At 52.9% G+C, this 12,740-nt stretch overlaps 1 protein-coding gene across 2 annotated transcripts in view; it reads right to left on the bottom strand.

Annotated features, from left to right (window-relative positions):
- The window catches only part of AHCYL2 (adenosylhomocysteinase like 2), a 74,744-nt gene extending 64,191 nt beyond the window's left edge, over window positions 1-10,553 (bottom strand). For both annotated transcript variants that reach the window (XM_042051496.1, XM_042051485.1), the window contains exon 1: window positions 10,109-10,553. In XM_042051496.1, coding sequence (XP_041907430.1) covers window positions 10,109-10,507 — 399 coding nt within the window. In that variant the 5' untranslated portion in view covers window positions 10,508-10,553. The remainder of the gene's footprint in view (window positions 1-10,108) is intronic.
- Between the last annotated feature and the right edge of the window lie 2,187 nt (window positions 10,554-12,740).

Raw genomic sequence — 12,740 nt, 5'->3', positions numbered from 1 at the left:
CCAGGCTGACCCGGAGCCAGCCCAGGGCTGTTGCTTTCCCAGGAAAAAGCAGCAGGGTGGGAATGGCTCCCAAAGGATGCACTCAGAGAGTGGCACTGCCACCCCTTCCCACTCCCAGGGCAGGAGTGAGGGGATGGATGCAGCCAGGAGCACTCAGGACACACACACAGAGCCTGGATTCCCGAGGAAGATTCCCAGGGAAGCCCATTTTAATCCCGAGGAAGATTCCCAGGGAAGCCCATGTTAATCAGAGCGGTTGCCACGGTGACTTTAATTCCATCAGCTGCTCCAAGAGTCTCCCAAGCCCCAACTCCACACCACTGATCAGGAATCTGGCATAAAATTAGCACTGGAGAACCCCATTTAAACCAATTTAAAGCCCAGAGGATGGTGAGCCAAAATTTAGGAAAAAAGGGGGGAAAACCCCCCAAACTGTGTCTGTCTCCAGGAAACTCTCCCATTTTTATCCACGTGGAAGTGCTGGATGAGGCTGAGCACAAGCACAATTAAATATTCATTTTGCTTAGTCAAACATGGTCTCCTCAATTTTCTTATCAAGGAAAAATATGACATCCCATCAAGTCAAAGGTGCTGGAAGAATTATTCCTGGCTCCTGGGAGAATGAAACATGGAAAATTGGTCTGTGAGGAAGAGATTTCCAAATTTCTTCTCTGCCTATAGTGTGGCTGGTAAAGCTGTTTGGAAAATATTCCTTTAATTTCAGCACAGCAGGAATGAGCAGAGCTGACACTAATCAAGACAAAAACTCCCTGACATCGATTCCAGGCTTTTTTTTGGGGGGTTGGAATGAGATGGGCTCTTCCCCAAGCTGAATCCTCACTCCAGGAATTCTGAAAGCAAAACTCTTTGAGCCCAAAGTTTTCCACAGGCATCCACCCAGTGGTCAATTACTAGGACAGTAAAGCCAAATATCATTTTTCTCCCTATTAAAATACGAATTATTTTAAGCTTCACTCAATTATTTTCTCCTTCCTGCCCTCTGCTGTCTGGAATTTCTCCTGGACTTTCTAATGTCCCTGTGGACACTCTCCTGGGTACCACAGGGTGAGGCTCCATTCCTAACTCTGGGAAAGCATCGAAGATTTTATATTTCCTGCACAACAAAGGCTTTCAAAAAGCTTTCTTCCCATTTTCTACCACGTCCTCTAAATCCACGGCTAGGGATGAATCCCACAGATCCAAAACTGCAAAGAGGACTGAGAAAAACACCCTCAGGGTTTGATAAACGAAGGGCTGAGGTGAAAACCATGGGTGCAACATCAAGACTTCAGTCAGCAAACCTCCAGGAAGAAACTCAAAATCATTTCCAGAAGAAGAAATTGATTGTCCCCATTCATTTATTGGGAATACCAGAAGCAGCAGGGAGGTTCCACAGGACACCTCCAGCAAGGAGATACAACAGGACTTTAATCACTTCCCCTCCTTCAATCCTTCACTGGAGCCCAATTTGTTCTGTTTGTTTCATGCTCATCTTGGCATTGTTTAAAGGCATTAAAAATCAGAGAGGCTGCGATTCAGCACTGTTTATTTTGTTCCTTGGTCATTCTCCTCTCCAGACGTTGTTTTTTTTTTTCCCCACCAGCTACAGTGGATGCTGAGGTTGGGAAATTGGGATTACAACAAGGTGGGAATAAACCCACGCCCCGAGTCTTCTGTGAGATAAGATTTTAGAGCTCAGTCTAAAATCCACCAGAGCACAAGTGCTGCCCGCCTGACCTTCCCGGCAGCCCAGCGAGCAGCGATGCTGCCGGAGGGAAAGAGCTCCATAAAAGCTGCCAGAGGAAATCGGGAATGAGGCGACATTCCAGCCGCTGGGAGCTGCGTGCCCACCCAACAGCCTCATCCTCCCACCAAATCCTCCGGGACGTCAATTCCATCGCCACGCTGCTCCTGTCCAAGCCAAGGCCTTACATTTCCAGGAAATCATGGAATCATTGAGGTGGGAAACCACCTCGGAGCCCAGGGAGTCCGACCACCCTCAGCGCTGCCCAGGCCAGCGCACGCCTTGGAAACCCCTCCGGGGATGGAGGGGGCCGGACAACCCTTTCCATGAAGGAATTTTTCCCCATATCCAACCCGAACCTCCCCTGGCACAACCTGGGGCTGTTTCCTGCTGGGCTAACGCTGTCAGCTCTGCACGTTCTGATTTCCAGAGCGATCCAGCAGAGGGGTCATTGTCCCAGCAGTTCCAGCCGATGTCCCTGCCTGCTGTCATTTGTCACCTCCTCAGCACGAAATAAAGGGACTTCACTGATCCACTTGTGGCTTCTCGGGCCTCAGCTTGGCTTAGCAGAGCCCAAAAATAAGAAATGAAACAAAAATAAGAATGTTTTCTGGTCTTTGCCCCGGTTCAGCACCTCTACAACCCGCCCTGGCCTCCAAAGCAGCCGAGGGAAGCTGAACAAACGCAGGGAGCACAGAAATATTTTCATTTGCAGCAGGGGAAGCCGAGTCTCGGCCTCAGTGGACTTGCTAAAAGCACAGACAAGCAATAACACCTCCTGCACCTGAATCAAACCCTCGGGAGAACCCACGATTTTCTGAGCTAGCTGAAGACAAAAAGGATTTTGTTATCAGCTTTTGAAACCTCGCAGTAACAGCAGAAAGACTGGAGAGGGATTCAATGCCAGTGGAGAGTAGAAAAACTGCAGGTTGTTTTACAGAAAACCACTTCAATTAACGCCAAACTCGATGTGAAATGCTGGAAATTACAGCCCAGAACGTCCAAGGTGGGGGTTGTTGTCTTGTTGTTTTTAACCAAAAAACGCCACATTGAACACATCAGTGCATCCTGCAAACAACAAAAACCATCTCAGGCCAGACTGAAAAGGATCCCAGCTGAATTCCCCAGCTCCAGAAAGTCCTGGAGAACTCCAGGTCTGAGTCAGCGGCTTTGGGAACATCCCTGAGAACAGACAGCAGCAGGAACTGCAGGGAGCTGTTTGCCCAGACTGGTCCTTGAGTCATTTTTATGGGAATGATCCATTCCCTGGCTTTTCCCAGGATGAAACATCCATCAGGTTCACCTCTGGGGGGTAAATAAGGAGCAGAACTTCCTAACTCCTTCTGTTTTTTAAATACTTGCCATTGGGATCTAATCTGCCATGGGGTGGTTCAGCAATTTTTTTGCAAGTACCTAATTTTTGAGCTGATTTTATCTCTTCTTTCTGCTTCTCATGAAAAATGCAACTGGCTGCCTATTTAAGGCTCTGTCAGGACAGGGAAAAAAAAAAATATATATATAAATACCTGGAGTTCCAACAGTCCCAGCCCTGCAGCATTCCAACTCTTAGGATAAAGCTGGAAATTAGGGGAATATTAAAGCTGGGAACTGAGGAGAAATAAAACCCCCTAGAATTAATAAACACTCAGAGCTTTGGGAAGAAGCTGTGTCCATCAGTGGATGGAACAGGTTCATTTTGCACCATCCCAGGGTGCTCTAAGCCCTGTCCAGCCCGGCCCTGGACACTTCCCGGGATGGAAAATCCAGTTACAAACCCGAGACGGAGAACCTTGGAAAAGCTGGAGAACACAAAGCACCCCAGCACTTTTTGGAATGTTAATTCCAGGCTCTGCCCCATCCTTGCTTATCCCAGAGTGCTCCAAAGTCACATTTCCTTTCACCTGGGACAGGAGCTGGGCAACGTCACCCCAAATCCTCTGGAAGTCCCCGCAAATGTCATTTATTTCCATTTCTGTTGGCCCCAGAATCTTCTGGAAAGCCACACGGAACCCTCGGCTCCCTCTAACAACTGTTCCAGCCAAGACATCTGTGCGTGACTCTAGCATGGCAAAAATAAAAGACATCTCAACGCGTACTTACAGAATTACACAAGCGCATTTCCCAGCAACGACAACAAAAGACATTTCAAGAACTAAAAAGCAACCCGAGGTTCTCTCAGCAGCACAAACTGTGCCACAGCTCAGATCCAAAAAGAAGCGTGGCCAAAGATGCCAATTTCATCAGCTTCACCCGTGGTTTCGAGGGATAACAAATTCTGGTCCATTCTTGGAACAACCTGGGATAGGGGAAGGTGTCACCCAGGTGGCACTGGGGGGTCTTTAAGGACCCTTCCCACCCAAAGCATTCCGGGATTTTATGGGAATTCAGAATGTATTTTGGGAGTGAGCGCTGATGCCATGAGCTGCACCTATGGAATATCTGAAGTTTGAAAGCTTCCTTAGCGGCTCCATCAGGCTGAATTCCTGCTCTGGGAAAAGCTGGACAGGCTTTGGATGCAAAAAAAAAGCCAAGCCAACATCGTTTGAGAACACTGACCTTCCCAAATCCAACTGGAAACAAGAAATCCACGCTTCCTAAGGGCACTGAACCCTGCTTTGAGGCCTTAAACACAGCGTCAGATGAGAAAACCTCTCCAAAAAACCCTTAATTTTTAAAAATCTTTGACCTCCAAGCTCCCTGAAGAATTCCACATTCCTCAGGCCTCTTCCCTCCTGCGGAGCTGGGATTAACTGCACAAAGCCTCTGGTTAATCCAGGACACACACACACACTGAATTTTGGGTCCCGCAACCGCCTCTGCCTCTGGAAATGAGTCCCTCACAGCTGCACCACCAAAAGGAGCAAACAGAGCTGCCTAAAACCTTCCCTCCTTTTTTACCTCCTCCCAATATCTCACCTCAAGCCCCAGAACGTTGCTGGGAACAGCTGATTCTGCCAGCGCTGATGCTGCAACTAAAAATACGAACCATTTTCTCCCCGTGCCGGTGCCACCTGCGTCAGCTGCTCCCGGCTGGAAAGCTCCCCACCTTCTGCTCCTATTTCCAAACTTTCCATCAAGAAACACCCTGAGCTGACACCAGCAGCCCCTGGATGCACCAAAGGAAGAAATTCAGTGGTTGATGCCTTCTCCAGGCTGAAATTGAAGCGTTTCAGAGGGATTTTTTGTTGGTTTTTTTTTTTTTTTGCTGGAAGTGCCTTTAACTGCAGACCTGAGCACGGAGGATTTCACACAAGAAATATTTAAAGCTTATTTTAGCCTTAACTCCCTCTTTTCCTCCCAGTCAGTTTGCTGCTCATTCCAAGCCCTGGAGTCTAACACTTCTGCTGGGACTCAAACAAACAGCCTCCAGGATTTTTATTTCGAGGCTGGACCTTATTTCTCAGGCTGCCTGTCTCTCTTCCACCCATCGCTCCCATTTTGAGACCCACAGCTCCCCTCCCCACAGGAGAGGACATCAGCCATCCCACCCCAAGGAGGAGGAGGTTCCCCTCCCATGACTGAGGTTTTACTCTTGGACCTTTGGCTTTGAAACAGCAAAACTGAAATGGAAAATAAATCATTGAATCACAGAACGGTTTGGGCTGGAGGAGACCTTCAAGATCATCTCCAAACTCGCCCTAAATATCCATTTATTCTAAATATTGGAGAAGAAAATGTTTCGGTTTCGTAGCCTACCACCGTGGCAGCTCAACATCTTGAGAATTGCATTCCTTCAGTTTGCAGCATTCCTTAATTTAACCAAAACGGAGCAATCTTCCTGCTCCACCTGAGCTCCCTGGCTCCTTCCTTTCTTTGGAGCTCCAGCTCCTCCTTGCTGCACTTCAGTCAATCCCATGGCTTCACAATTCACCAGACAGAGGTAAAAGCAAAGCCTGAACGGTCAAACGCAGCACCCAGAGCTGTAATTCCTTCCCCTGCCTTGTTGTTCACACCCCAACTCAGGGCCAAAGCTCCAGCTACGCCTTTTAACTGCCTGGAAATTCAGCTACCAGCTTTCTGTCCCTCCAGGAGAGCCACAACACAAAGATCTCGATGTGTTGCAGCGATTCTGACCTGCCACGGGAACAGATTCCGGTGCCACAGCCCCCTGGCAAAGGGCAGCTTTGCCATTCCCAGTTCCAAGGCTCCCTGCAGCTCTCCCCGGCTGCTGTTCCCTCACCAGCTCATTTCACAGCCATTATTTCCCTCTCCCTTCACCTTCCCTTCCCGCCCCTCAGCCCCAAAGGCTGATGGATTGATCTGTGTGCGCTCGGTTCCACACAGGCACCTTCCAAAATTAACCCGGATTCATCGGCGATTATCGCGCCAAATTAAAGAACACGGCCTCCCCCCAGAAGGTTTTCCTAAAGAGCATTCCAGCCATGCTCGTTCCGTGCATTTCCCGGGAAGTCAGCCCCCGGGAGAAGCATTTATCACCTGGCAGAAGTGACGGCTCGGGGTTAGAAGGGAAAAAGAGAGGAGAAACGCACGCATGGATGTAAAATCCTGAACGGAGGCAAAAAATCCCCCCCATCCGTGTGCCCCACCAAAGGTGGGAATTTACACGGGAAAAGCGAGGCTCGCATCCCAGTGAAATCTGCTGGGAACCAAGGTCAGAGGCATCGTTTAGAGGAGCCACATGAGAGTCATTTACAGTCTGAGCAGAACAAAACCTCCCGTGGCAGCTCCCCAGTCAGGTGATGTGCCAGCCCAGTGAGCAGCAGGCATTTTCTGGGATGAAATCCCTGCACCGGGGAATTTCACGGTGAGGAGTTTCAGGAGGGTTAGAGCGGAGCAGGGACACGACAGGAGGATGTGGCACCTCGTTAGCGGCGCACGGTGACACGGTGACAAAAGCCATCGCTTCTTCCCACAGCCCCCGGCGCTGCGGAGGCGTCTGCAAAGAGCAAACCGTGCCCACGAAATGAATCAACAGCCCCAGCAAATCAATCCCTTCCCAGCCCAAAACCTCGGCTGTAACGATGGGAAAAGCGCAAGAACACGGCTGGAAATCCGAGCAGGCAGCTGGGCTTTCTGCTGGGACGGGGGGGGGGGGGAAAAATATCACCTTTTGCTTTGTGGGTTGGTGTTTGCTTAATATAAAACCTCCCAGTGGCTGCCGTTTAACCTTCCCAGTGTGGGGTGCAGGTGCCAAGCACTTCACAAGCATTAAACCAAGACCTGAATCTGTTTAAATCCAAGTTTTTCTTGTGGAAGAGGGTTGGAACTGGACGGGCTTTAAGGTCCCTCCTACCCCATCCCATCCCGTGATTCCACGACTCTTCTCTCAGCTGAAGGAAAGGGGCACAGAGTTGCCATGACAAGGCTAAGATCACCCAGTTAATCAGCTTGGGAGTCTTAATTACAGCTCCCCCCTCACTAGTAACAGATTTCCAGAAGTTCTGTGACTCTCAGCCCTTGGATCTGGGAACGCTCTAAGAACTAACACACCACGAGCATCCACCACTCCCCCAGAGCTGATGAGCGATCAGCTCCTCATCAAAACACCACTAAAACCCCAAAAACCAGCCCAGGTGACTCAGGCCCTGACTCACAGGCACGGATAAGTTTAGCCCAGGACACCTGAAGCTGTTACTCAGCCCCCCTGGCTTCACCTCGCTCCCCACGCGCCCCTGACTCACCCCAAATCCACCCCAAATCCACCCCACGGCTGAGCCAGGGCAGCTCCTGGAGAGGCTTTTCCATCGCCCACTCCATTCCCAGCTCTTCCTCGACCCCACACGCTGGAGAGGTTCATCCACCGGGAAATTCACTCAACCTAAAGGGGGGAATTTCATCCCGTTTGCCACGGGAGAAGCTGGAGGAGGGCAAGGAGAGAGGGTCAGGAGAAGGTTTGGAACCATTATCCCACGTCTCAAAAGTCCAGTGTCACCTCAGGAATGAGGAATTACAGCATTTCCAGCAAGAATCCAAAGGGAACAACAACGGGATTCCAGGGGTCTTTTCCCCAAGATCGGATCTTCTTTTTTTGAGAGAAACCCAGCACCATCTATGTGTGCATATAAATATATATAAAAATATAAAATAATAATAATAAAAGTATTTGTATACCTAAAAATATAATTTTACTCCATCTATTACTTCCTATTTTATACCCTACCAAGGTAAAATACAAATCAGAACATCTAAAAGCAGACAGATAAATAAAATACTGAACTGACAGAGAAGAAGATTTCAAATGAGAGAGGTATCAGAGGAAAAGAGTCACTGGAATTTTCTGGGAACTCTGGTTCTGTCTCAGGACTACAAAATCCCAATTTAGTGGCGTGGTGTTTCAAGGACGGGTGTTAAGATTTCAAGGAAAGGGAAAAAACCCCAAGAAAAATATATCTGTACAATCTATAACCCAGTCAATAAAAAGCTACTGAGATTTTTTTTTTCTTCCAAACACTGTTTAGAATCAGTTTCACTACAAATTTCACCCATTTTAATTAGACTTTTACCTCTGTTTCAGCAAAGTTCTGTTGGATCTGAGTAAAAAAAAAAAAAAATCATCTTGCTTGTTTTGGTTCTAAACCTCCTTTCACCAGATGCTTCAGCTCCACATGCCCAATTTTACAGCCACAGACCCGGGGACAATTTGATGGCTCCCAAATCTGGTTTTATTCCAATACCACGGCTCCCTGAGGAGGAGAGGAGCCTGGATGTGGAGATGTGGTAAATGCAAAGCCTGGTTTGAGTGGCAGAAACCCGCTGAAGTCACTGGGAAAAGGAGGAGAAGGAACAGTTTGTGCTCCCAGATCCCCTTCCAGCAGCACATCCCACTGCCTTTAGCAACCAGACGGATCGGCAGCTCCAAAGAAACCCCTCCCAGGAGCCAGCTGGGAGCTGGGCTGCTCCTCACGTGGAATTCCAGCTTTCTCCTGGATCCTTTGCTCTGCTCCTTCGAGGCACCAGCTGCTGGGATTAGGAGCACCCAGGGAGCAACGCAGGTTTGAAGCCGTTCCTGGTAACGACCCCAGCCCAGCCCACCCTTTCCTCCCAGGCTTAGTGGGAATTCAATGCCATGGAATTCAGGAGGGGAAGTGCAAGGACAAATCCCTTCTTGTGGTTTAACCCAGGAACGAACGGAGAGGGACGGGATAAAGAGTTTAGAAGTACTGAGCAGAGCTGAGGAGAAATATGGGTGCCCTGAGGGTCTCTAAAAATAGAGATGGGATTAGAATATCAGACAGAGAAGGCTCCAGACACTGGGGATGGGAGTCATGATCTTAGAGGAAAAATGTCCTTTATCGAGGAGCTGAACCCCCCAGCAGGGAATTTTAGGGGGATGAAGAAACCTTGATCCAGACTCTCCTCACGGGCAGACCTTGTCCTGCAGGGATGTGCTCTCCTTCCAAGGAGAAACTGGAATTTCAGGGAAGCCATGGTTTAAGGAAATCACAGTTATGGAGACAAATTCCCTCACCCTGGGTCTTCCAAAGGGAGAGGAAATATTGGAGCAACCCCAAAAGAGGGTGGAAGTCCATGAGTAGGGAGGTGCAGTCTTCACCCCAAAGTTTCATGAGATGGGAGGCTCCCCTTAGGACAAGGACACTTCTTTTCCTACACCCCTCAAAAGTTTCACGGGGGACAACTCCTCCTCCTGAGCTTTCCAACGGGAAGGATGCCAGGCACGAAAAGACCAGGAAAATGTGCATTTCCCTCCATCCACGCACGGAGGATGTATCCACAGCAGAGCACACACAACCCCCCTACTCCAGGGAGTGTCCGTGCCCACGGCTGCATCCACCTGAGGAGCTGCAGACACGCAGATGGATTCACCAGGAGGACAGAGCTCCACACGCTCCTGGGGTGAAGCTGGAAGGTCACAGCCGGGATGGGGCACCCCAAAACCCACCCTGACTCACCCCAAGGCACAGGGACATCCCGCATCCAGGTACGGGCACACCTGGCCGTGCCTCGCATGCCAACGTCACCGGCGGCTCCCGGTACATTTTTATCTGCTGCTTATCCGTATTTCCAAGATAACCCTGGGAGCGTGAACCTGATGTGAACCCACACACACCCTGGAGCTCACGTACCGCGTTTCCCGCAGGCACCCCCACACCTGGGGGTGCGGGAACGGGCTGTGAACGCACCCAGCGCCACCCCACAGGGCAGACACGGGGGGGACGTGGCGCAGACAGACCCCCAGACATGGCAGACCACGGCCCCAAAATGCAGCCACGGCCCTGGGGCACCCCCGCGGGGTCACCGACACCCCCCGCGCACCGGGGACCCCACAGCGGGCCGGCCCCTGCCCGGCGGAGGCAGCGCCGCGGCCCCGAGCCCCGGGCCGGCTCCCCCGAGCCGCTGTCCCGCACAGTCCCGCCGGGGGGTTCCCGGTGTGGCCCCCGTTACCTTCTTGACGGTGCGCGGCGCCTCGGTGACGGTGCCGTCGGGGCTCACGAGCGCCTCGGCCGCGGCGCCGCTGCTCTCGCCGCCGTCGCGGTGCCGGTGCTGGGGGTGGTGCGGGTCGCTCCTCTTCATGGCCGAAGCCTGCGGCACCTTGGCGGCGGCCGAGGACAGCCCGGCGGCCGAGGACAGCCCGGGGCAGCCGCTCCCCGGAGGCCGCTCGGCGGAGGGGGCCGGGGCCGCCTCACGCTCGGCGCCCGGCACGGGGCAGGCGGCCGCCGCCACGCCGCGCCCTGGCGCGTGAGCGCCCACAGGGTCGCACGGCGGCCCCGCCGCCTTGTCCATGGGGCCGCCGAGCTCCTTCAGCTCCACGGCGGGCGCGGCCACCGCCACCTGCACCGACATCGCCGCCGACTGCTCCGGCTCCGGCTGCGGTTCCCTCAGGGCCGCCGGCCCCGCCCCGCGCCGTCCCGCCCCGCCGCCCTGGCGGCCGCGCTGCAGGCCGGGATACGCAGTCCTCCCGCCCGCGCTCCGCCCCGTCGCGACTACAGCTCCCGTCATCCCCCGCGGCGCGACACCGCGCCCCGCCTCCTCGCGGCGCCGCGCGGGGGTTGGCGGGAGTTGTAGTCCGCGCGCGGCTGCCGGCGGCGGCTGAACGCCCACCCCGTGAAGGCGTTGGGTTCTTTTTTCACGTTTTGGTGAATTTTCCGTGTTTCAGCCGCCGGACACGGAATCGCAGAATCACTGAGGTTGGAAAAAACCTCCAAGATGATCGAGTCCCAGTTGTGCCCGATCCCCACCTTGTCCCCAGCCCAGAGCCCTGAGTGCCACGTCCAGGAAGGAATTCCTTGGACACCTGCAGGGATGGGCACTCCAAAGTTCCCTGGGCAGCCCCTGCCAAGGCCTGAGCGCCCTTTCCATGGGGAAATTCCTGCTGATGCCCACCCTGTCCCTCCCCTGGCCCAGCCTGAGGCCGTTCCCTCTCTCCTGTCCCTGTTCCCTGCCAGCAGAGCCCGACCCCCCCGGCTGCCCCCTCCTGTCAGGGACTTGTGCAGAGCCACAAGGTCCCCCCGGAGCCTCCTTTGCTCCAGGCTGAGCCCCTTCCCAGCTCCCTCAGCCACTCCTGGGGCTCCAGCCCCTTCCCCATCTCCACTGCCCCTTCTCTGGACTCACTCAGGTATGGCACTTGGTGTCTCCACAGTGCCAGGGAGCTCCCCAAGGCCCGGCGTGCCAGGAAAACCCATGGAAATGAGGAGCCACAACATCCCGGCCTGGGGAACGTGTCATCCCAAAGCCTGGAACTTGCTGTCCTGCCGGGCCTGGTGGCCACAGAGCTCTGCCTACAGGGACAAGCCCCTGAGATCCACCTTTTCTAAATCCAGTTCTTCGGGAATGTGCTAACCCATCCTTTGATTGTTGGTATTTATTGGGAGCAGCCCTGGGAGAAGAACTTGGAGCTGTTGGTTGGTGAGAGCTTAATTAATTCTGAGTTCCCAGGTGTCAATTCCAATCCTCAGGTGTCCAATTCTCAAGCCCTGGGTGGGCCCGGTGTTTGGGATGAGCTGAGGGAGAGGGGAGGGACCTCCCCAAAAATCAGGAGGGAGAAAAGCGATGGAAGCGGCGGAGCAGCAAACCCTGGGAGGCTGAAGGAGGATTTCAGGGAAGAAAGGGCTGGCTGCGAGTCATCGGAGAGGGGCAGGAATTCCAGAGGGGGATTGGAGTTAAAGGAAAAGCAGCGCATCCCTGTGTGCCTGGGATGCGATGAGGACAGTTCTCACTGAGCTCAAGCTGTTTCCTACTGAAGCAAAACCAGGGTCTGACTCGGCCGCACGTTCCTCCCTCTCTCCGGGATCACAAAACTCCCTCTCGGGAGGATTCCAGGCTCAGGAGGGGCCTCTGAGAAGCGAACTCTTTGAAAGCCGCCGGGGGAGGGCTCTGAAGCTGGAGCGATGTCCCTCCCCTTCCATCGGCGCTTCGAGAGCAGGCGCCGCGGTTCTGCTGAGGAGAGGAGCTTGTGTAGACCTGGAGATGGAGAAATCCTCCGGGGATTTATCATTTCCTGGTGCCACAGATCCCACAAAAAGATCCCAGGTTGTTTTGCACGCCCTTGACCAAGGCAAAATCCTCACCCTGATCATCATCTCCTCAGCAGAGGAGCTTGTGCAGGCCTGGAGACGGAGAAATCCTCCAGGATTTGTCGTCTCCCGGTGCCACAGATCCCACAGATCCCACAAAAACCCCACCAGGTTGTTTTGACCAAGGCTAAATCCCAACCCTGATCCTCCTCTCCTCAGCAGAGGAGCTTGTGCCAACCTGGAGATGGCAGAAATCCTCCGGAATTTATCATCAGACCCCACAAAAACCCCCTCAGGTTGTTTTGCACACCCTTGACCAAGGCAAAATCCTGACCCTGATCCTTTCCTGCTGAGGAGAGGAGCTTGTGCCAACCTGGAGATGGAGAAATCCTCCAGAATTTATCATCTCCCAGTGCCAGAGATCCCACAAAAAAAACACCAGGTTGTTTTGACCGAGGCTAAATCCTGACCCTGATCCTCTTCTCCTCAGCAGAGGAGCTTGTGCTGCCCTGGAGCGGAGAAATCCTCCGGGATTTATCATTTCCTGGTGCCACAGATCCCAC

This window comes from Corvus kubaryi, unplaced genomic scaffold (genome assembly GCF_017639235.1).
Source record: "Corvus kubaryi isolate FWS band 111438036 unplaced genomic scaffold, C.kubaryi_AGA036_p1.0 135, whole genome shotgun sequence".
Classification (NCBI taxonomy): domain Eukaryota; kingdom Metazoa; phylum Chordata; class Aves; order Passeriformes; family Corvidae; genus Corvus; species Corvus kubaryi.
This window is presented reverse-complemented; position numbering and strand designations above follow the sequence as displayed.